The sequence below is a fragment of the Cervus elaphus genome, chromosome 14, assembly GCF_910594005.1.
Source record: "Cervus elaphus chromosome 14, mCerEla1.1, whole genome shotgun sequence".
In the NCBI taxonomy this organism is placed as follows: Eukaryota; Metazoa; Chordata; class Mammalia; order Artiodactyla; family Cervidae; genus Cervus; species Cervus elaphus.
Window position 1 is genome coordinate 40869735 of NC_057828.1, and position 21782 is coordinate 40891516.

The 21782-nt window shown below is 40.0% G+C and overlaps 1 protein-coding gene across 3 annotated transcripts in view; it reads left to right on the forward strand.

The window, feature by feature from the left end:
* Window positions 1-21782, forward strand: part of LOC122707980 (dimethylaniline monooxygenase [N-oxide-forming] 2-like) — a 34597-nt gene that overhangs the window by 11988 nt on the left and 827 nt on the right. For all 3 annotated transcript variants that reach the window (XM_043924042.1, XM_043924040.1, XM_043924041.1), the window contains 6 exons: window positions 6711-6899; window positions 9374-9536; window positions 12639-12781; window positions 16606-16805; window positions 18073-18425; window positions 21006-21078. In XM_043924042.1, coding sequence (XP_043779977.1) covers window positions 6774-6899; window positions 9374-9536; window positions 12639-12781; window positions 16606-16805; window positions 18073-18425; window positions 21006-21078 — 1058 coding nt within the window. In that variant the 5' untranslated portion in view covers window positions 6711-6773. The remainder of the gene's footprint in view (window positions 1-6710; window positions 6900-9373; window positions 9537-12638; window positions 12782-16605; window positions 16806-18072; window positions 18426-21005; window positions 21079-21782) is intronic.

Sequence of the window (21782 nt, forward strand, 5' to 3'; positions counted from 1 at the left end):
TTCAATTGGCATGTTTTTTTTTTTAACAGCACATTATGTTCATTTTAACATTAGACAGAACTAGCTTAGAACAAAGAGCCATTTCCTTCCCTGAAAAGATAACCGCCTTACCCTTGTTTTACTTTCGGAAGTTCTCTGTGATAAATGTATCACAGCATTATCCAATATATGTTTTTGTACACTGTTGTCCATTTAATAGAACCAAATTTAACATGTTAGATATTTGTAACTCTCCAGGAAAGCAAATATGAAGTACTATGATTCTTAAGCCTCTTTACCAGCTGTTTAAGATATATTTTGATTGGTGGTTTAGTCGCTCAGTCGTGTCTGACTCCTGTGACGTCATGGACTGTAGCCTGCCAGGCTCCTCTGTCTGTGGGATTCTCCAGGCAAGAACATTGGAGTGGGTTGCCATTTCCTTCTCCAAGGGATCTTCCCGACCCAGGAATCGAACCTGGGTCTCCTGCACTGCAGGTAGATTCTTTACCAACTGAGCTACAGAGGAAAGCCCTAATTTTGATTAGTTTTCCATAATTTTTTTTTAAAGAAGTAATGTTTACATGTATCAGTTCAGTTCAGTTCAGTTGCTCAGTCGTGTCTGACTCTTTGCGACCCCATGAATTGTAACACGCCAGGCCTCCCTGTCCATCACCAACTCCCAGAGTTTACTCAAACTCATGCCCATCGAGTTGGTGATGCCATCCAGCCATCTCATCCTCTGTTGTCCCCTTCTCCTCCTGCCCCCAATCCCTCCCAGCATCAGGGTCTTTTTCAGTGAGTCAACTCTTCAGGTGAGGTCGCCAAAGTACTGGAGTTTCAGCTTCAGCATCGGTCCTTCCAGTGAACACCCAGGACTGATCTCCTTTAGGATGGACTGGTTGGATCTCCTTGCAGTCCAAGGGACTCTCAAGAGTCTTCTCCAACACCACAGTTCAAATGTATAGAATAAAGTTTGTAACATAATATTAGCAAAATCATAACATTTGCATGCATGAAACAAAACAAAATTTATAGCATACTATCAGCAAAACCATTTACTTGTTCCCATTACACTACTATTTTAATGTATCATTTAGCAGTATCTTAGTATCATTAAGCCCTATTTACAATGAGGGAAAAATGCTCTGGTTAACATGACTTCTTTCACTCATTCAACAAACATATTACCTGGTTGCATAATATGTACCAGGCATATACTAGGTACTAAAAAGACACAAGTGTACAGTCCCTGCCATCAAAGGGCTCAGTTTTCGGAAGGGGGGTGTGGCGGGAACTAAAGAAAATTCAGAGTGCAGATTTATAAGAGCTGAAACACTGAGTGTTATGGAAAGCACAGACTCTCACTCAGCAGAAGGGTATGATACTTTTATTTGTCTTGACAATAAGCAGAGATCAGATATGTGAAAATCCATCTAGGCTAAGCAAATGGCATGTGCAAAGGTGTGGAGGTTTGTGAAACTTGATATACTTAGAGAATAGAAAGTCACGTAATGTGGCTGGAAAGAAGGATGCAGGTGGCTGAGCAATAACTGATGAGGCTGGAGAGAAGAGCCAGGGTCTCACCATGAGCACCTTGTGTCCCATGCCCATGAGTGTACCATTTACCCTGAAATCAGTGAAGACAGTGGGCAGTATCTGAGTCAACGAGTTTAACCAGGGGGCTCTTTCAGTGATCAAGGGCAGAAAGGAGAGAGGGCCAAAGGAGAGAGGGCAGAATGCAATGACACGCTAATAAAGGGTGTGTCTCCCAGTGTTCATTGTGCATAAGAGTCAGCTGGGGAGCACTTCTAAAATACAGATGTCTGGGGAGCACTTCTAAAATACAGATGTCTGGGCCCAAACCAGACCTATTCACCCTTTTAATACTTTTCAACGATCCCCTGAATTCTTCTACTGGAATCAGTCCATAGATTAGCATTTGAGAAAGACAGTTTTGCCTCTATCTGTAGGACAAGGACCCACATGAGAAAAGACTCTAAAAAAGAGTGGATATGTAAGTATAACTGATTCACTTTGCTGTACTGCAGAAAGTAACAACATTGTAAATCAACTATAAGCCAATAAAAAATTAAAATTTTTAAAATAAAAATAAGATTCTAAAATAATTAAAATAAAATGTTAAAATAATTAAAATAAAAATATTCTTAATGGTAATAATTTAAAGTTTCAATTATACTTATTACAAGTATATTACAAGAGCAGATAAAATCCACTTCTAAAAGACTGAAAATAGGGAATGTTAGGATATTTTCAAAGAAATAAATTTTATTTCCAAACTGCTTAGAATAACTAGCGATGAGAATAAACTACGGATTGCTAGAAGTCAATATAATTACATTTCATAACAAAAAACAATTTACAAGATTTTGTATTTACATTTTTAATAAGTGAATCTATTTTTGCTTTGCAAGCTTGCTCCTTCTAGTAGATTAAATATTAGCTTTATAATCTTTCTTAATCTTAATTTAGTTTTTATATCCTTTTCATCTCTAAGGAATAAAAGATAAACTTCAATCCAGCCTATAATAAAAGATCATAAATTCTTTTTTTTTTAAGATCATAAATTCTAAATAAGTGTTGTCTGAACTAACTTGGTTTTGCTACATAATCTTCTGACTTGCAAAAAATTTATATTAAGAAAAATGCTTACCATATGATCAGTTACCTTAAACAAGTAAATTGTCACTAATTCTATTTGTTAGGAAATTCAGGCTATTAATCTGTATTTGTGCTTAGCTCATTTTTAGGCAGTACTTGTATTTTAAGTAAATATATGAGTTAAATTTATCTGTTTTGAAAGTCATGTCTCCTGTCCTTGCCTTAGTGAGAACAAAGCCTCTCATCTTATTTCTCGACTTTCCATCCCCAAAGCCCAAACTGATTTTAATTCAATGTGATAATAAGCTCCATGAAGATAGAAAACTGTGTGTCCTGGTTACACTTTACCCCTAACTCCAAGCTCAGGGCCTAAACAGGAGATATAGTTGATAGACATTTATTTATTTACTTATTTATTAATAAGAATCATCTTCCCTTTATAACCCCAGGAAAACTCAATTTTACCCAGATTTATCTAAACGTATAGCCATCTACTTCAGCCAGTATAGGAAGAAGCGCACATGGACAGAAAGCATTTTTTAATAGTTGTCTACCAATCAACCTAAGTATAAAGATCATTACTTGATGTTCAGTAAAAGAATTTTGATGTCATCATCAGTTGTGTCAAATTACACAAGTAAAACCCCCAAAGGAGAGTCTTGCCCTGGCTCTGGAACTACTATAGGGGCTCAGACATCAGAACCCCTGATGAGAACATCAGTTCTCATCACTCAAAATTCCCTTAAAATGACCTGACAGAGGAGCCAACCACATGTTAAAGCCAATTTAAAGCACTTGTAAAAACTAATATGTTAGCTCTACTGTAACAGTCCATTTAATAAAATGGACAGAATACTGTCTCAAAACTATGACTGGTTCAGTAAGACTGGCTCTAATGGCCAGTAGTAACGCAAGAGAGGCAAACGTGAATGGAGCATTTATTTAAAGTCAGGCATTGTGCTAAGCATTTTATCTAATCTCATCAAAGCCTCATGACAACTGACTAATGGAACAATTGACGAACTTCATTTTACAGGAGAAAAGGAGGAATCTGACTTATGTAACTTGTGTATGCTCTGTGCATATACTACACCATTTTATATAATGGACTTGAGTATCCTTGGATGTGGGTATCCACAGATGGTCCTGGAACTAATCCCCTACGAATACTAAGGGATGACTGTATTAAGCAATTTGAAGCTAGTGTTTGAAAACAAAAATACCATGATTTATTCATCCAAAGTTCAGATTATATCCTTGTATATGAGACAGAAAGCACTTCATATTTGAATACAAACTTCCTTTGCCTTCTGTACATACATACAGTTAATAATAAGACCACACCAAATTAATCACCTAGAAAGCTAGTATACCCTAACATGACTAGTTTTTATCAAGCCACTTAAAACTCTAACAAAGCTATCATCTGCACCTCAATTACAGACTAGGAAAGATAAACAATCTGCTCGTGGGAAAAAAGGCATCTGACTCTTGGCCTATGGTAGGCATGAGTGAATGAATGAATGAGGAAGAGAGTGCAATGTATGAGGGAGAAGGATCTTTACAAACTCGGACTTTTTATTGGTCTTAAACGTGTTCTGAGAGCAAACATCATTTTAAACTTGGAAAGTCATGTTAGTACCGATAATCTCTGAAATTTGGACACAGTGAAGCCCAAAACATATAAAGAGCTTTGCTGATAAAAGAGGAAAGATCCCACAGTTTAATCTTTAACTCTTTGAAATAAAGTATAGCCTCTTGTAAAGGAACTATCAGAAAATTCAGATGTGATAGATGATAGCGAGTGTTTGTATCAGTTGCTGTGGTGTCAGAGCAGCTGCCTGGATACCTTTATCCTGTGGTGAACAGTGAGGTGTCACTGACAACTTTGCTGAAGCTTATAGCTTCCTCTGTAACTACGGACAATAACAATACTATTGAGCACCTAGCACATCCCTAGTTTACAAATGACAGGACCGAAGCTCAGAGGCACTGACTGGTCCAGGCTCACATAGCCTGAAAGAGATGAATTCAAACCTGTGTCTAACTCAAAGCCCAGGCTCCTTCTGCTAGTCCAGGTTGCCTCTTTCTGTGTTACAGAAATCTAAGGAGGCTTGATCTAAAGATCTGGCAGGAAAGTAATGATTTTCTATGAGTAATGGTAAGAAAGCAATGTATACAACTGATTTATTACAATGGTGGAATTAGAGTTGGATATTTACTGTTCTTTACTATTCTGCAGAGGAGATTTTAATGCCATTTATGTAAGATTAGATAATTTATTACAATTAATTCATGAGTTCTTATAATCTTTCCATTTTTATTTTTATACCCCCCCTGGTGCTGAGTCATAATATGCTGGATTATACTTAGTCTCTGCCTGTGCATAAGCATCTGTTGAGGAGTTCTTGGGTGGCATTATTTACATTTTCTTATAAAGCCTGTTTGATAACATGCTGACTTCACAGACATTGAATCACCATACTTGGCTCTTGCATGATTTAACATTAAATCATTACGCAGAGCACTTCTTGTAGAGGAAATTATAAACTCAGCCATAGCATGTGCTGTCTCCTGAATTATAAAAGCATACTCAACAACACTCAAAATCAAACTTAAGGTTTGATTGGGGAATCTAAAAAAAAAAAATGATACAAATGAACTTACTTACAAAACAGAAAGAGACTCACAGACTTAGAGAACGAACTTATGGTTGCCAGGGGCAGGTGGGGAAAGGATAGTTAGGGAGTTTGGGACGGTCATGTACACACTGCTATATTTAAAATGAATAACCAACAAGGATCTATAGTGTAGCACATGGAACTCAATGGTATGTGGCAGCCTGGGTGGGAGGGGGGTTTGAGGGAGAATGGATATCTTTGTATGTATGACTGAGCCCCTGCGCTGTTCACCTCAAACTATTACAACATGATTAATCAGCTATACCCCAATACAAAATAAAAAGTTCAAAAGGAAAAAAATATACTTGATTAGCATTAAATCTACTTACTTGGGACTTCCCTGGTGGTCTAGGGGTTAAGAATCCACCTTCCAATGCAGGGGATGTAGGTTCGATCCCAGTGGGGGAACTAAGATCCCACATGCTACAGGGCAACTAAGCCCCCGACACAACTAGAGAAAGCCCACGCACTACAACAAAAACCCAGTGCACCCAGAAACAAAAAAATACTACTTACTATTATCACTTGAGGAAGGTTGACTCACATAAAGCATAAGATAAAGGTGAGGGGATTCAAATTAAGATGTGAAAACTTCCTGCTCCCCAAAGTACTCATTTTAACTGAAATTCTCCATTATAGTCTCTGACCAGTGGCGCAGAGTTTATTGGTTCCTAAAGATGTGGAAGACCGGTGTAGTCTCCCCAGGGGAAATTTTGGAAGGGGGCTGATTGTCACAATCAGTTCAGTTCAGTCACTCAGTCATGTCTGACTCTGCGACCCCATGGACTGCAGCACACCAGGCCTCCCTGTCCATCGCCAACTCCCGGAGTTTACTCAAATTTATGTCATTGAGTCAGTGATGCCATCCAACCATCTCATCCTCTGCCATCCTCTTCTCCTCCTGCCTTCAATCTCTCCCAGCATCAGGTTCTTTTCCAGTGAGTCATTTCTTCACATCAGGTGGCCAAAGTATTGGGAGTTTCAGCTTCAGCATCAGTTGTCACAATGACTGACACTAAACAGGTAATAGGAAGCTAATTATTGATGCATTCTTTAGCAACATAAGAATGGCACATACACAGCTCCTCATCCACCAGACATTTCAGTCATACTGCAGCAATGAGAGGGGCTTCCCAGTTGGCTCCGTGGTAAAGAATCCACCTGCCAAGTAGGAGAGGTAGGTTCAATCCCTGGGTTGGGAAGATCCCCTGAAGAAGAAAATGGCAACCCACTCTAGTATTCTCACCTGGGAAATCCCATAGACAGAGGAGCCTGGCCAGTTACAGTCCATGGGGTCACAAGAGAGTTGAACATGACTAAACAACAACAGCAATGAAAGAGCTTCACATCATGCAGGGGTTAGATGTGGAAGGTGAGTAGGAAATCAAGGGATTTCTTTAATACCTTATTACCACTCCTTTATTTCATTAGGAAAATGTTGACGATGGCCGAGCAAGCATCTATCAATCCGTCGTCACCAACACCAGCAAAGAAATGTCCTGTTTCAGTGACTTTCCAATGCCTGACGATTTTCCAAACTTCCTGCACAATTCTAAAGTCCTGGAATATTTCAGAATCTTTGCCAAGAAGTTTGATCTACTAAAGTATATTCAGTTCCAGGTATTGTATTTGGGGTAGGGGGGAGGGAAACAGCACGATAGAAAACTCGAAAAGTAATGTCATTACCCGTGATATTATAGGCTATATGCATAAACAGAAGAAAGACATTTGTCAAAATTAAGGCTTGAATGATATTGACAGTGAAACTGCATTTAAATTAGTATCTGTAACCACTGAAGACGACTAGCCTCATTTCCTTTGAAAGGGTATATGAAAACAAAAGTTATGTTGTTTTATTTTCTTACCTTCTCCATAGAAATGGATTATCTTAGAAAATGGATTAGATAAACCCACAGCTCCCCATTCATCTCAGAACACTATAGAGACCACTCTTGTTAATTTTTGATGCATTCTTTAGCAACATAAGAATGGCCAGATAATTCTGAAATGCAATTATAACTACCTTTCCCTTGTTTTCTCAAAAAAAATAATCAACAACAAAAAACCAATATCCTCATTAAACATCCTAAATTTGTATCAATAACCTACACTCTGAAAACCAGTAACTGTGTCTAGGAAATAAATTATAGCACTGAATAAATATTAGTAGAACTTATTTTTTAATACATTTCATTTTCTCAGTAATTTTAGTTTTACTATAGATTTGTATTACATTAATTTGGAATAATTGATTTAGTGGACATAAACATATGCAAATACCATGAAACTATTTCAGTCTATCTAATGTAGAGTTCCTCCAGTTTCTTCTTCTTTTGTTTATCATTTTACTGATGTTGTTTTCTGGAGATTGGAGAGGGCTTAAGAAAACTCACTCCCATTTATTGATCTCTGAATTGGTATAAGCCATAAGATGCAAGAACTCAATTCAAACTATAAAAGGACATGTCCAGACTAAGTTCAGTATCAATACAGTGACCTCCCAGGAATGGGAAACCGCCAGGTTGCCTGAGAAGGAGTGAACTGGTTCAGGGCAGTTACATTTCTAATAACCTCCCCAGTGACAGTGAAGATTGGTCCTCGAACTACATTTTGAATAGTCAAGAATCCAGAGTACTTTAGTGAATATACCATGCTTAACTTCAAATTTGAAATCTTTCAACTGAAAATACCCAGACATTTTGTAGCCTTTTCACAACATTCCACATACATTTTTTAAAACTGTAAAAGCTTCAAAATTGCCAACACAGCATTTTGAAAAATATCTGAAATTTTCAAAAGCATGTATAAGGGGCTCAAACACTTGCCAGCAAGAAGGAAGCATACCATTCACCTGAAAAGCTTCACTTCCTTTGACATTGCTTCTTAAATACATCAAACACAACATTTATGTACCTTTTTAAAAATCCATAAACCTCCACACAGCAAACAACATTTACAAAAAATCAATAAACCAGTAAATTGTTTAATCCAAATGAGAGTATGAAATGTATTGCTAGCAAGACATTTTAAAAATAATAAATATGACAAGCCACAAATACTGAGCCCACATGCTGTAACTACTGAAGCCCACGCTTCTAGAGCCTCTGCTCTGCGGAGAAGCCCACACACTACATCTTTAAAAAAAAAAATGAGTGGATATGAATAGACAATTCACAAAGGAAGAAATGTTGTGCAAACGTAACAATGAATGTTACCAAAAAAATTCGCACTCACTAGTAAACAACAATATGCAAAATAAAGGATATGATGCAGACTTCTTTGGTGGCACAGTGGATAAGAATCCCTCTGCCAATGCAGGGGACACAGGTTTGATCCCTGGTCCGAGATGATTCCATATGCCACGGAGCACCTAAGCCCATCCACCACAATTATTGAGCCTGTGTGTTGCAAATACTGAGCCTGTGTGCCGTAACTACTGAAGCTCTCAAGTCCTAGAGACCATCTTCAGCAACAAGAGAAGCCACCTCAACATGAAGCCCATGCACCACAATAAAGAGTAGCCCCCACTCTGCAATGAGGGAAAGCCCGCAAGTAGCAATGAAGACCCAGCACAACCAAACTTTAAATTAATTTTTTTTAAAAAAAGCACATGATGCCTTTAATAAAATAAATAAATAAGAATAACTCACCATTCATGGAGTGCTGTCATTGTGCTAGGCGCTATGCATGGAATATATTCTCTAACACAGAGTCTGCACAGAGGTCAACACAAAAGTTTTGTGATAAATGCTGATTGTGTGATCACTTGAATGATGAACACGTATTTTGTATCTTGCCCAGACTTTTGCCATGATTTTCTAAGTCTCTCTCCTTATTCAGAGAGACTTAACGCTGGTTCCCACTGCTGAGTCAGGCCTCTCACACAAAGCAGTACATCCTTGGGAGCATGTGCCAAGGAAGAAGCAGCAGGGCGCACTTAGCAGTCTTTGCCTTAAGTGGCTTGAAATGGCTTCAAATGGAATCTCAATGGAGCCAGACATTGCACTCTACCCTTACCCACTCCCAGGCACTGGACAAGGCCCCTTTTATGCCAGAGTAATTCTCAATGATGCCTTCTCTGTGTTTGATTCCAGACAACCGTCCTCAGTGTGAAAAAACACCCGGATTTTGCAACCTCTGGCCAGTGGGTGGTTGTTACTGAGAACAACGGTAAGGAGCAAAGCACTGTCTTTGACGGAGTCATGATCTGCAGCGGCCATCACGTCTTCCCTCATCTCCCACTGGAGTCATTTCCAGGTGAGGCCTGTGCAGAGCCCCGGCTTTTGGGAGCAGGTGTCCAGCTACTTAATGTTCAGGCTAGATTGACAGCAAAACTGGCTAGCTACTGCAACTCAGCATAATATTAAAATCAGGATAGAGCCAGAAAGATGAAAGATTCCAAATACCATCTTTGTTTCTTTTGAGCCCTCCGGGTCTTCATCATCAGAGTGCAGCCAAAGTTCAGCCTTCCCCAAAGTGACTAAATGTTACTCAGAATTTCAGAGAATTTTCACCCATCTTGGTTTTCTGTTGGAGAGATCCTTTCAGCCATGTACCTTACCTTACGACAGGGAAGCCTGGGGTGCTGCAGTCCATGGGGTTGCAAAGAGTCGGACAGGACTGAAGGGCTGAACAATAACAAAAGCTTACCCTGACCTTTTTCTATCCTGCCAAACACCTGTGACTTTGTTTCATTTTGGGGACTTCCACAGAGCCATGCCCACAGCCAGGGTTACTGGGGGTAGTTTCTGGACATCAGTACTCCAATAGGATAGTGATGGATGCCGGAAGTGCAGGGGAGGATGGCTCCTCCCAGGCCCCTCCGTAAGACAGCACACTTCCTTCCCAAGGCCTTTAGGAAAACATTTAATAGGGTGGTTCAGTCCAAGCCCCACATTATTCAAACCGCCTGAGGAGTTTTTAAAGTTCAAATGACCTTCAAAGATTCAATCGGTCTAGGGTAGGCCTAGGTCAATTACTTGTTCAAGTGATTTCAATATGCAAGCTGGACTGAGGCTTCCTGATCTAAAGCAATGAAACTTTCCAACAGAATCACCTAGAGGACTTTTAAAACCACAACTTTCTAGGCTCCACCCCTAGCATTTCCAGCTCTGTAGATCTAGGCTGAGAATTTGCATCTTTAACAAGTTCTCTGGGGATGCCAATACTGCTGGCCAAGGGACCAACACTTTGAGAACTCATACGATCTAAAGGAGAAGGAAATAGCAACCACTCCAGTGTTCTTACCTGGAAAATTCCATGGACAGAGGAGCCTGGCAGACTACAGTCCATGGAGCTGCAAAGAGTCTTATGCAACTGAGCACATGATCTAAAGGCTCTTTCAAGCAGCCCATCATCAAAGACAAATACTTTAATAAGGCCATGTTTTCCTGGGAAAAGACACAGATGTTTATCTTCAGAAAGGCCTGTCCATGGAAGCAATCTAGATGTCCATCGACAGATGAATGGATAAAGAAGCTGTGGCACATTCATACAAGGGCATATTTCTCAGCCATTAAAGTGAACACATTTGAGTCAGTTCTAATGAGGTGGATGAACTTAGAGCCTATTATACAGAGTGAAGTCAGAAAGAGAAAAACAAATATATAGTATATTAATACATATACATGGAATCTAGAAAGATGATACTGATGAACTCTATTTTCAGGGCAGCAATGGAGACATAGACATAGAGAACAGACTTGTTGATATGGGTTGGGGTGGGGGAAGGAGAGGGTGGAACGAATGGAGAGAGGAACATGGAAGCATATATGCTACCATCTGTAAAATGGATAGCCAGGGGGAATTTACTCTGTGACTCAGGGAACTCAAACTGGGACTCTGTGACAACCTAGAGGGGTAAAATGGGGTGGGAGATGGGAGGGAGGTTCAAGAGGGAGAGGATAAATGTATACCTATGGCTGATTCATATTGATGTATGGAAGAAATCAACACAATATTGCAAAGCAATTATCTTTCTGCTGCTGCTGCTGCTGCTGCTAAGTCGCTTCAGTCGTGTCCAACTCTGTGCCACCCCATCCCTGGGATTCTCCAGGCAAGAGTACTGGAGTGGGTTGCCATTGCCTTCTCCGAAGTATCCTTCAATTAAAAACAAATAAATTTTTTTAAAAAGGCTCTCCAAAGAAGACATACAGATGGCTAACAAACACATGAAAAGGTGCTCAACATTGCTCATTATTAGAGAAATGTAAATCAAAACCACAATGAGATATCACCTCACACTGGTCAGAATGGCCATCATCAAAAAGTCTACAACAATAAATGCTGGAGAGGGTATGAAGAAAAGGAAATGGTCTTGCACTGCTGGAGGAAGTGTAAATTGATACAGCCAGTATGGAAGACGGTATGGAGATTCCTTAAAAAATTAGGAATAAAATCACCGTATGACCCAGCAATCCCACTCCTAGGCATATACCCTGAGGAAACCAGGGTTGAAAAAGACACATGTATCCCATTGTTCACTGCAGCACTATTTACAATAGCTAGAACATGGAAGCAACCTAGATTGCTTGTCTAGGTTCATTGACAGATGAATGGACAAAGAAGCTATGGTACATATACACAATGGAATATTACTCGGCCACAAAAAGGAATGCATTTGAATCTGTTCTGATGAGGTGGATGAACCTAGAACCTATTATACAGAGTGAAGTGAGTCAGAAAGAGAAAGGTAAATATCATATTTTAACGCACATATACGGAATCTAGAAAAATGGTTTTGAAGAATTCATTTCATTACAATCATTAGCACTTAATAATATGTTTAAGAAACCTTTAAAAGAATATATGCTATGTGATTTTGAAGTATCATTGTATATTACAAAATAGGATGATGGATGGCTGGAAATCAATACCTGACTCTACTCTATCCATCAAAACCACCTGTCCTCTAGTAAACACCTAAGCTGCAACCTCTGAAATCAACTTTTTTGGTGCTGAACTATAGGCTTGGGCTTCCCTGATGGTTCAGATGATAAACAATCCACCTATAATGCAAGAGACCTGGGTTCAATCCCTGGGTTGGGAAGATCCCTTGGAGAAGGAAATGGCTACCTACTCCAGTATTCTGGCCTGGAGAATCCATGGACTATATAGTCCAGAGGTCACAAAAAGTCAGACACGACTAAGTACCTTCCACTTCACTTCACCACGTGCTTAACCTAACATTTCTTACATGCTTCATACTTTGAGTTTGCCAGTTGGCCTTAATATTGTAACTTCCCTAAGAGGGGAAATAACAAAACAAATAATTGGTCCCAGAAAGGAAAAGCTGACAGGGCAGTTTTATTGAAATTAAGTTGACATAGTTCATGGATTTCTCTTTTCTTCACCCCAAAGGTATCCAGAAGTTCAAAGGCCAGTATTTCCATAGCCGCCAATACAAGCACCCAGAGGGATTTGAAAAGAAACGCATTTTGGTGATTGGAATAGGAAACTCAGCCTCAGATATTGCAGTTGAGTTGTGTAAGAAGGCTGCTCAGGTAAGATGCTCCCCGATTACCTTGTCTGCTGGAGGGGCGGAGGCGGGGGGGTGGTAGGGGTTGGGGAGGAGAGGAAAAGGGAAGGGCATAGTAGAAAATCACAGCCATATAACCAAGGCTCCATTACTTAATAATTGGTTGATTAGTTGGTTGGTTGCCCAGTGTGGTATCATAGGAAATCTAGAAATCAGGAAGCCAGTCAATCTCCCAGCTTTGCCATTAATCAGCTGTGTAAACTAGAGCAAGTCATTTTACTTCTCTGGATGTCTCCTCACTTAAATTTGGATCAGACAACATTCAGCACAGGAGGCCTTGTTTCTACCCAGGGGCCTCTATGAGTTGACCTGCTCATCTTTGGAAGAGTGCCTTTTAGAAATTTAATACATATTTGAATTCTACTTGAAATGTAAATAATCCATAGTTCCCAAGAATCATTTAAAAAATGAGAGAGATTAAATAGACAGTAAGACTCCCAAACAAGATCATAAATATTTAGGTGCTTCCTGAGGTCTTCTGACCACTGTTATCTTTGCACCTGTTCAGGAATGACACAGCCTAGCTGCCAGTGTCAAACATTACAAGATGCAGATGATGCTGACAGAGATGGCTGAGAATGGCAGTAACTAAATCCCTTTTGGAAGGACAGGCCTAGGCAAAGATGGGAAAATAGCTTGGGTTCCTCTCCCCACAGCAAGCCCTTTCAACATGGTCTGGATTCCAGGGGTTCTATCACTCTTACACTGGCCTCCTTAGCCTGGCATCTTCTGGCTCCTCAGGACTTACTGTGGCCATGTCTACCATTGCCAAAAGTGCCCTATCCTGAGACTCACACTGTCAGGACTTAGATGTTGTTGTCGTTTTTGGGTCGCTCAGACCGTATTTGGTCGTATTTGACTCTGTGACCCCATGGACTATAGTCCTCCAGGCTCCTCTGTCCATGGGATTTCCCAGGCAAAAATACTAGAGTGGATTGCCATTTCCTTATTCAGGGGATCTTACTGGACCAGGAATCTAACATGTATTTCCTGCACTGGCAGGCACTGGTTCATACCACTGAGCCACCAAAGAAGCCCCAGGGCTCAGATGCCCAGTAGCAAATGTGATAAACATACGTGGTGCTTCCCCAGCAGGTTGATGACGGGGTTCCACTGGGACCTGTCAGAGTTACCACCCTGAGGACAGAGCAGGTCATTAACACCAGAAAGAGTTGTACTAGACACAGGAGGTCCTCACCTTATTTATGAAAAGAAACCACTTTTCATTTTTCAAAGTTTTAAGGCCTTCATGTGAAGAACAAGTAAAGAGGCAGTAACTGTAAAGGCTCGGAGAAGAGCCAGCTCAGGTGGGGAAGGTACCAAGTTCAGTCCCCTTACTGTTTGGAAAATGTGACAAGCTTGAGGAAGGGAGTATGATGAAAAGAGCTGACCTAGCCATCAACTAAGTGAAGCTCCATACTAGACCACTACATGTTGCAGGTCAGTGATTTGGACTTAGAACAGTTGATCCAAAGATCTTAGATTGCAAGAGTCTATTTCCTCATATGGGCTTTGCCATGTAAAAGCCTGTCTATCATGCTAGATTCAATAATAAGTAAGCACCTTGGCTATATTTGTGTGCCTTCCAGCTCATTAATTTTTAAATAGTGTCTTTCCAACATTTATTAGATTAATAACATAATTGATCATTATGATAAAATATCTTACACAGAGCAATGCACTCTCAATCCTTCTTTGACAAGGCTTACCAGAGATTTTCTAGGAGCTATGTAGGTAAGAGTTAGAACCAAGTGCACCTGCGAAGCTTAAAATTACAGTCTAAACTCACCTTAGTCCTGAGTGTGCCCTGCTTCTTAAAGCAAGTTCATGTTCATAATGATATGACTTGTTCTACCACAGTCCAACCACCCACTCAAAATACTGTGTGATGGTGCTGAGTCATCCACACACTTTTCCACCAAAACCCAAATCTGATCCTTTGCCTGAAGTATGCATCTGATCCTAAATCCTCAGACATATCACACTGCTACAGCTAATGGAGCTAGCCAGATTAGACTCCCCTGCTGCAGGTATGGTGACAGAGAAAGATAGGGAATAAAATAGGCAGAGCTTCCAGTGTGAACATGGATTGATCCTAAGTGAGTTAGTCACTCAGTCATGTCCAGGTCTTTGCGACCCTATGGACTGTAGCCTACCAGGCTCCTCTGTCCATGGAATTCTCCAGGCAAGAATACTGAAGTGGATAGCCATTCTCTTCTCCAATGGATCTTCCAAATCCAGGGATCAAACCTAAGTCTCCTGCATTACAGGCCATTACAGGCAGGTTCTTTACCCACTGAGCCACCATAGAAGCCCTGAAGAAGAAGGGCAGAGGATAAGTAATGGAAAGAGACTGCATAGAAACATTTAAGTACATTACCTAATGCCTAGCCAAAGTATTGCCAAGCTAACAAAAGGATAGCAGCAGAAACAGTCAGGATGTTAAGTATATTACTACACACAGACCAACAATTCAACACCATTTTATATCAGTGCTACTTCACAAGTTAAGGAGTTGAGACCCAGAAAAACGTGTCTCCAAATTCTGGCTCACTCCAGATATGTGGCACTACATGAAACTCCTCCAGCCTAAATTTACAAAATAATAATAGTTAGCAATACCTGTCATTGGCCAACCAACAGTTTCAGTCCTTTACATGTATCATCTCCTTTAATTGGTACAATAATTCTATGAAGCAGGTACTGCTACCACCCCTATTTTATGGAGAGAGACACAGAGAGGCTGAAGTAACTCACTCAAGGCAACACAGCTTGTAAGTAGTGAGGCTGGGAGTCAAACCCAGGTAGTCTGAATCCAGAGTCCTCAGTCTAGAATTCACAATCTTCAACTCTTAAGTCAATCAGTTCCTTACAAGGGAGTATTAACATGTTTATCAAGTCCTTGTACAATAGAACTCACAGAGTTCTGGCATGTAAAAGTACTGACATGCAAAATTTTAAGAAGCAAATCAAATATGCATTCGGTCAATGGAGAAGTAACAGTAAACAAGGTAAAATACACATTTGAAAAGAGATTTAAATGTACATCTTGAAAACTAGGGCAATATGAGTATACAAGGTAAAGAATATATCTGATATATACACAAACACACTACTAGATATAAAATAAAAGCCCATGTGTAAAATATATAATCAACAAGGAACTACTGTGTAGTACAGGGAAATATACTCTGTACTCTCTAATAACCTATATGGGAAAAGAATCTGAAAAGAATAAATATATGTATATATATATTAATATAACTGATTACCTCCTATATTAACTTCCATATAAAGTAATATCTATGAATAGCAAAGGTTATATTTTTAAACTCTGAGTTTTTGAAATAAATTCAAAGTTAAAAATCTGGCTTTTAGGCTGCAATCATACATATTTTCTGGATTATAATTGTATACCTTTGTTATAAAAACAACCTGGGTTGGATAGAAAAGTGAGAGGAGGGAAGAAGTATTGAACCACAATGCAAACGTAGATTTGTGGATTTTATGGTTGGTTTAGCCCAAAGATTTTCTCGGGTCTGCATGAAGTCCTCAAGATTATGGTAGTCTTCCTCTATCAGTGTAAATACCCCGGGGCACCACTTGTATGATAAAGCTGACCTAGAACAGTGAAAACCAGAAGATCCTTCACTTTGAAGTCAATCATCTTTAAGACAAAGCATTTCAGCCAGTTCTGGGGCCATACATGTGATATATTATCTACACAGTGGGTTCCTCCCAAAAAAAGATGATGCCCTAATATGAACTGCATTCCTTTTTGCTCACTAGGTGTTTATCAGCACCAGACATGGTTCCTGGGTCCTGAGTCGTATCTCTGAAGATGGCTATCCCTGGGACTTGACATTCCTCACCCGCTTTAGAGCCATGCTCTACAATATCGTGCCACGAATTGTTGTAAAATGGGCAATGGAAAAAGTGAGGAGTCAATGGTTCAACCATGAAAATTATGGCCTTGTCCCTCAAAACAAGTAAAATTACTTTACTTTTTTATGGTATACTCATTGATAATCAGGGTTGTCAGAAGGGTTTCTCTTTGAAAAGAGCCAGATTGCTAACATGATAGTTCAAACTACAGCCTAACAGTGTGGGTATCGTACAGCTCCCAGATTTTGAATCCCAGATCCATTCTATATGCCTTTTAAAAAGTAAATATTTGAGAAGATGAAGTATAAATATTAGAAGTTGCTCCAGAGAGTATAACTAGGATTGGGGGAGGACTTCCTAATACCCAGAGCTATCCAACATTGGAAAAGGCTGTTTCAAGAGATTGTGACCTTCCTTTCAGAGGGTGGGATGGGAAAACTGATCCAAATTCTACAGGAGCCCATTATCAAATAAAGAAAAATAAACATCCATATTGTTTGCTTGTGTTCATAAGATCAGAGATGTATAACTTGGAGATTAACAGGCAATGAATATTTCTCAAAAGCCCCCCATGAGAAGAACTCTTATGGTGTAGAGTCAGCAAAGTATAACAGGCTCCTTCCCCCTCCCCCACCCCAAAAAAAGAACAGGAGAGCTTTGCAGTCTTTCAACAAATGCAATATGGCTGCTGTATTCTGAGATCTGATACATATGCCATGCAGTCTTTTTTTTTTAAGTGGTTCTCAGATCTAAAAGAAAAAGGAAATTCCAGACATATAACCAGACATTGCTCCACTATTCATGCTATCATGCTATCTGTGGATATTTGAGATAAAGAGATATCCCCAAACTTAATTCTATGCATTAATTTTCATACTAATCTCTTAATTAGTTTCAAAACTGATGGGAATTTAACAAATTTTTTTAACAAATTTTTTCTTCCTTACTTATGACCAGATAGAGATTAAATAAAACAGCAAGATAATTAAAGGTAGATAACATAAAGCAACAGTGGAGATATCAGCAGGATAATGACAATTGGAGTACTCAGGAATTGATCACAGACGTTGGCATTTTGCCTAAACCCTTAGGATGTCTCTTTTTTTGCAATGTGTTTTGCCCACATCACCTACATGCATGTTTTCCTTATTTGTTGAAGGAAGAGATATGTGACATGTGAATAAAGTCTCATGTGACATGAGAATAAAGTCTGAGAGTAAAGTTTGGGGTAGGCCAACTAGTCAAGTTAGAAAGTTTTACAGATATTTTAGAAACTACTTTTTTCTCAAATCCAACCCCATAAAATATTAACAGAGTTCAAAACGCCTCATTAAATGCTCCTTTCTGAGTGTTTTCTTCTGCGTGTTTCAGATACCTTTCAAAAGAGCCTGTCATAAATGATGACCTTCCAAGTCGTATACTCTATGGAGCCATCAAGGTGAAATCAAGAGTGAAAGAGCTCACAGAAACATCTGCCATCTTTGAAGATGGAACAGTGGAAGAGAACATTGACATCATTGTCTTTGCAACAGGATATACTGTCTCTTTTCCCTTCCTTGAAGATCTTGTTAAAGTAGAGAATAATATGGTCTCACTGTACAAATTCATCTTCCCTCCTCAACTGGAGAAGTCAACTCTTGCATGCATCGGTTTAATCCAGCCCCTAGGTCCCATTTTCCCAGCTATTGAACTTCAAGCTCGTTGGGTAACCAGAGTTTTCAAAGGTAAGTGAGTGAGTGAGCAGGCAGGTGAGTGGCTGAGGGTTTCACACTTGGTGGACTTTGCTAAAAACAAGTTTAGAAAAGGAAGTTGCCAAAAAAGTTTCCAACCTTGGCTGCTCTCACAAAACTGGCATCCTAAAAAGTTAGCAGAGAATTCAAAAAATAACAAATACTGGGATACAAGAATAAATATCCATAATCATTCCTTTAAAATATTAGAAAATTCAGAGAATTTCAATTGGCATAGTGTTAAGTACATATTACTTTTTGTTGGACTAATGAAAGAACAGTGAAGAAGGAAGACATCTATGACTCCAAGTTTTACCTATAAAATGTTTATAAGTTCCTTGGGATATGTGCAAATCAAGAGACCTAGGGCCTACTCCATACTTAATTCCAAATTAACTCTTAATATCTAAGCACCTCAACCTCACAGATCCCTACAAAGCTATAAAATGATTGAAATACTTCTCTCTGAGCATTGTGTAGCACTTTGCACTTCTCAGAAGACTGTTACTATCTCCCTGATCCCAGGGTTCAATTCAGCTAAACAAAAATTTATTGAATATTCAGCCCTGTGCTGGAACTTGGTGGCATAGAGACAAATTTAAATGGATCATTTCAAGATAATAAGACAAATGCTTTGTCAGAGGAATGCATGGAGTGTACAGAAAGAAGAGAAAGAGTGCTAGCAACAACAGAGTGGGGTTGAGGAAGGGCATGTGGTCAAGGAAGACTCCTAGATAGCTGGGTTTCCCAGGTGCAGAAAAAGGAACCCTTGAGTGAGAGCACAGAGGTGTGATATAGATGGAGAGTTACACGTTATCTGATATTCCTAGAACGTGGGGTGTGAGGCAGGGAGGGGTGAAAGATTCTTCTTAGAGAGCAAGGGACCAGAACAGAGGAACCTTTTGAGGCACACTAACGAGTTTGAATATAAAATATAGATCAGCTCTTTCTAATTTCTTGTTGTGGTTTAGTCTCTAAGTCATGTTCAACTCTTTTGCGCCTCTATGGACTGTACGCTGCCAGGCTTCTCTGTCCATGGGATTTCCCAGGCAAGAATACTGGAGTGGGTTGCCAGTTCCTTCTCCAAAAGATCTTCCCAATCCAGGGATCAAATCTGCATCTCCTGCATTGTGGGAAAATTCTTTGTTACTGAGCCACCTGAAGCCCCTTCCCAAATTTAGCTGGTAGACCCAAAACCATCCAGTGGACCCTTAGGAGCCCTGATTAAGTCTGGCTTGAGGACCTAGAGTCTCCACTTAAGAAAGCCCTTCTGCCAGAGGACCCAGTGAAAGGTTCTAAGCAAAGACCAGACATTATCAGATTTACATTTTTGGTAGATTATTTCAGCATTAGTGTGAAAGATAGATTTGAAAGGTGAAAGAAATACAGTCCCAGAGACCAGTGAGAAGGCTATGTAATTGTCTATACTAAAACATGATACAACCTCAGCCAGGCAAACAGACAATGTGGAGAAGAGAAATAGTTAAGAGTGAAACCAGCAGGACATAATGATCGGCTCCAAGAATAATTGAAGGAAGAGAGCAGAATCACAGGTGACTTGCAGATCTCAGGCAGTGGAAACTGGATTGAGAGCAGTGCTGGGACGAGGGGAGGCGTGTGGAAGAATGCAAGCCTGAGCAGGAGGACTTCAGTGATAAACTCAATTTTGGACTCATTGAATCTGAGATGTCTGATGACTAGCCATATCCAAGGAGTGTTACTTCTTCAGTCATGTCTGACTCTTTGCGACCCCATGGACTCTAGGCCACCAGCTTTCTCTGTCCATGGAATCCTCCAGGCAAGAATACTGGAGTGGGGAGCCATTCCCTTCTCCAAGGGATCTTCCTGACCCATGGATCAAACCTGGATCTCGTGCACTGCAGGCAGATTCTTGACTATCTGAGCCCCTAGGGAGCCAAAAAAAGTGAAAAAAGTGTTAGTTGCTCAGTCATGTGCAATTATATGCAACCACATGGACTGTAGCCTGTCAGAGAAACTGACCATTTTCCAGCATGTCTGACGCTCCAGGGACACTTGTGACACAGATGGCCTCCCAAGAACACAGTGATGACTCACATCAATCTTTCTCCCATCCCCACTGCCCCACCTAGTTTGTGCCACTCTCTCCCTCACCTGGTTTACTTCACAGCCTCTTAACTGGTCTTCCTGCCTCTACACTCACCTCCCTGGAACCCATTTTCCAAAATTCAACACCTAGGAAAATCTTTCCAAAAGGCAAACCTGATCAGGTCACTTCCCAAGGCTTCCCACCACCCTCAGAATGGAGCTCACGCCACCTGGCAGAACTCCCTGGCTTCATAGGCTCACTTTCCCACTCCAGCTTCCTCTCTTACCACCGCCACCCCACCTCAGAGTCCATGGTGTAGTCTGGTGAATCCTGGGCAACATCACACAGAACTCAATGTGAGTGGCACACCCTGGAGTTCAACAGCACAGCCTCCCTGACTGGTTTAACATGGGTCAGTGGCCAAAATTTACATGTAAGAATCAATTACTAGATAAAGTAATGATACTGATCCAAACCTACCGCTCAACCAGCCTTTTATTTTCTAGGCTTATGTACCTTGCCCTCAGAGAGAACTATGATGGAAGACATTATCAAGAGGAATAAAAAAAGAATTGACTGGTAAGAATTTTTTTTAATTCTTTACATAGAACAGTATTGAACTGCTCACAAGAATCACCTAGCTGCTTCTTAAAAATGCAGAGTCCTGGGACATAACCCAGACCAACTGAATCAAAATTTCTGGATGAGACTGGAAATTCATATTTTTGTGTTCTTCCAAGATGATTCTTATATATGCTAGTTTAAGATCCAACTACTTAAAAATAGTCATTTCACCAAACGAGAACATTTTTCCTTGACATATTTTCATTTGTTTTGTATGATGCCTGTGTTAGATTCTATATCTTCTCACACTCTGTGGTGAAGAGAAAATGGGATGGGGCAATGGTGGTGACAGTAGCCCCGAGTATCTCTGGAAAGTTAGCTGGGGGAACTCCCATCAAAGCAAATTAGAAAGGAGTTGGCATGGAATGAAAGTCAAGGATTTATACTTTGTGACACAGTAGAATCCATAAGTGATCTTAAGGATCCATTAAGAATCCATTCCATAAGGAATCCACTAAATTCCATAAGTGATTAAGTACATTGGAAGGTTTACTCTGGGGCCTTACATCACATGTAGGGATTATCTCACTTTAAAGCTCTAATTCATCTATTACATTCCAACCAGAGTGCCAGATACTTTAACAATTTAACTAGAAAATATTAAGCATCTCTTCTGTGCAAGACACCAAGCTACACTTGCATCTGTAATCTGGTGAATC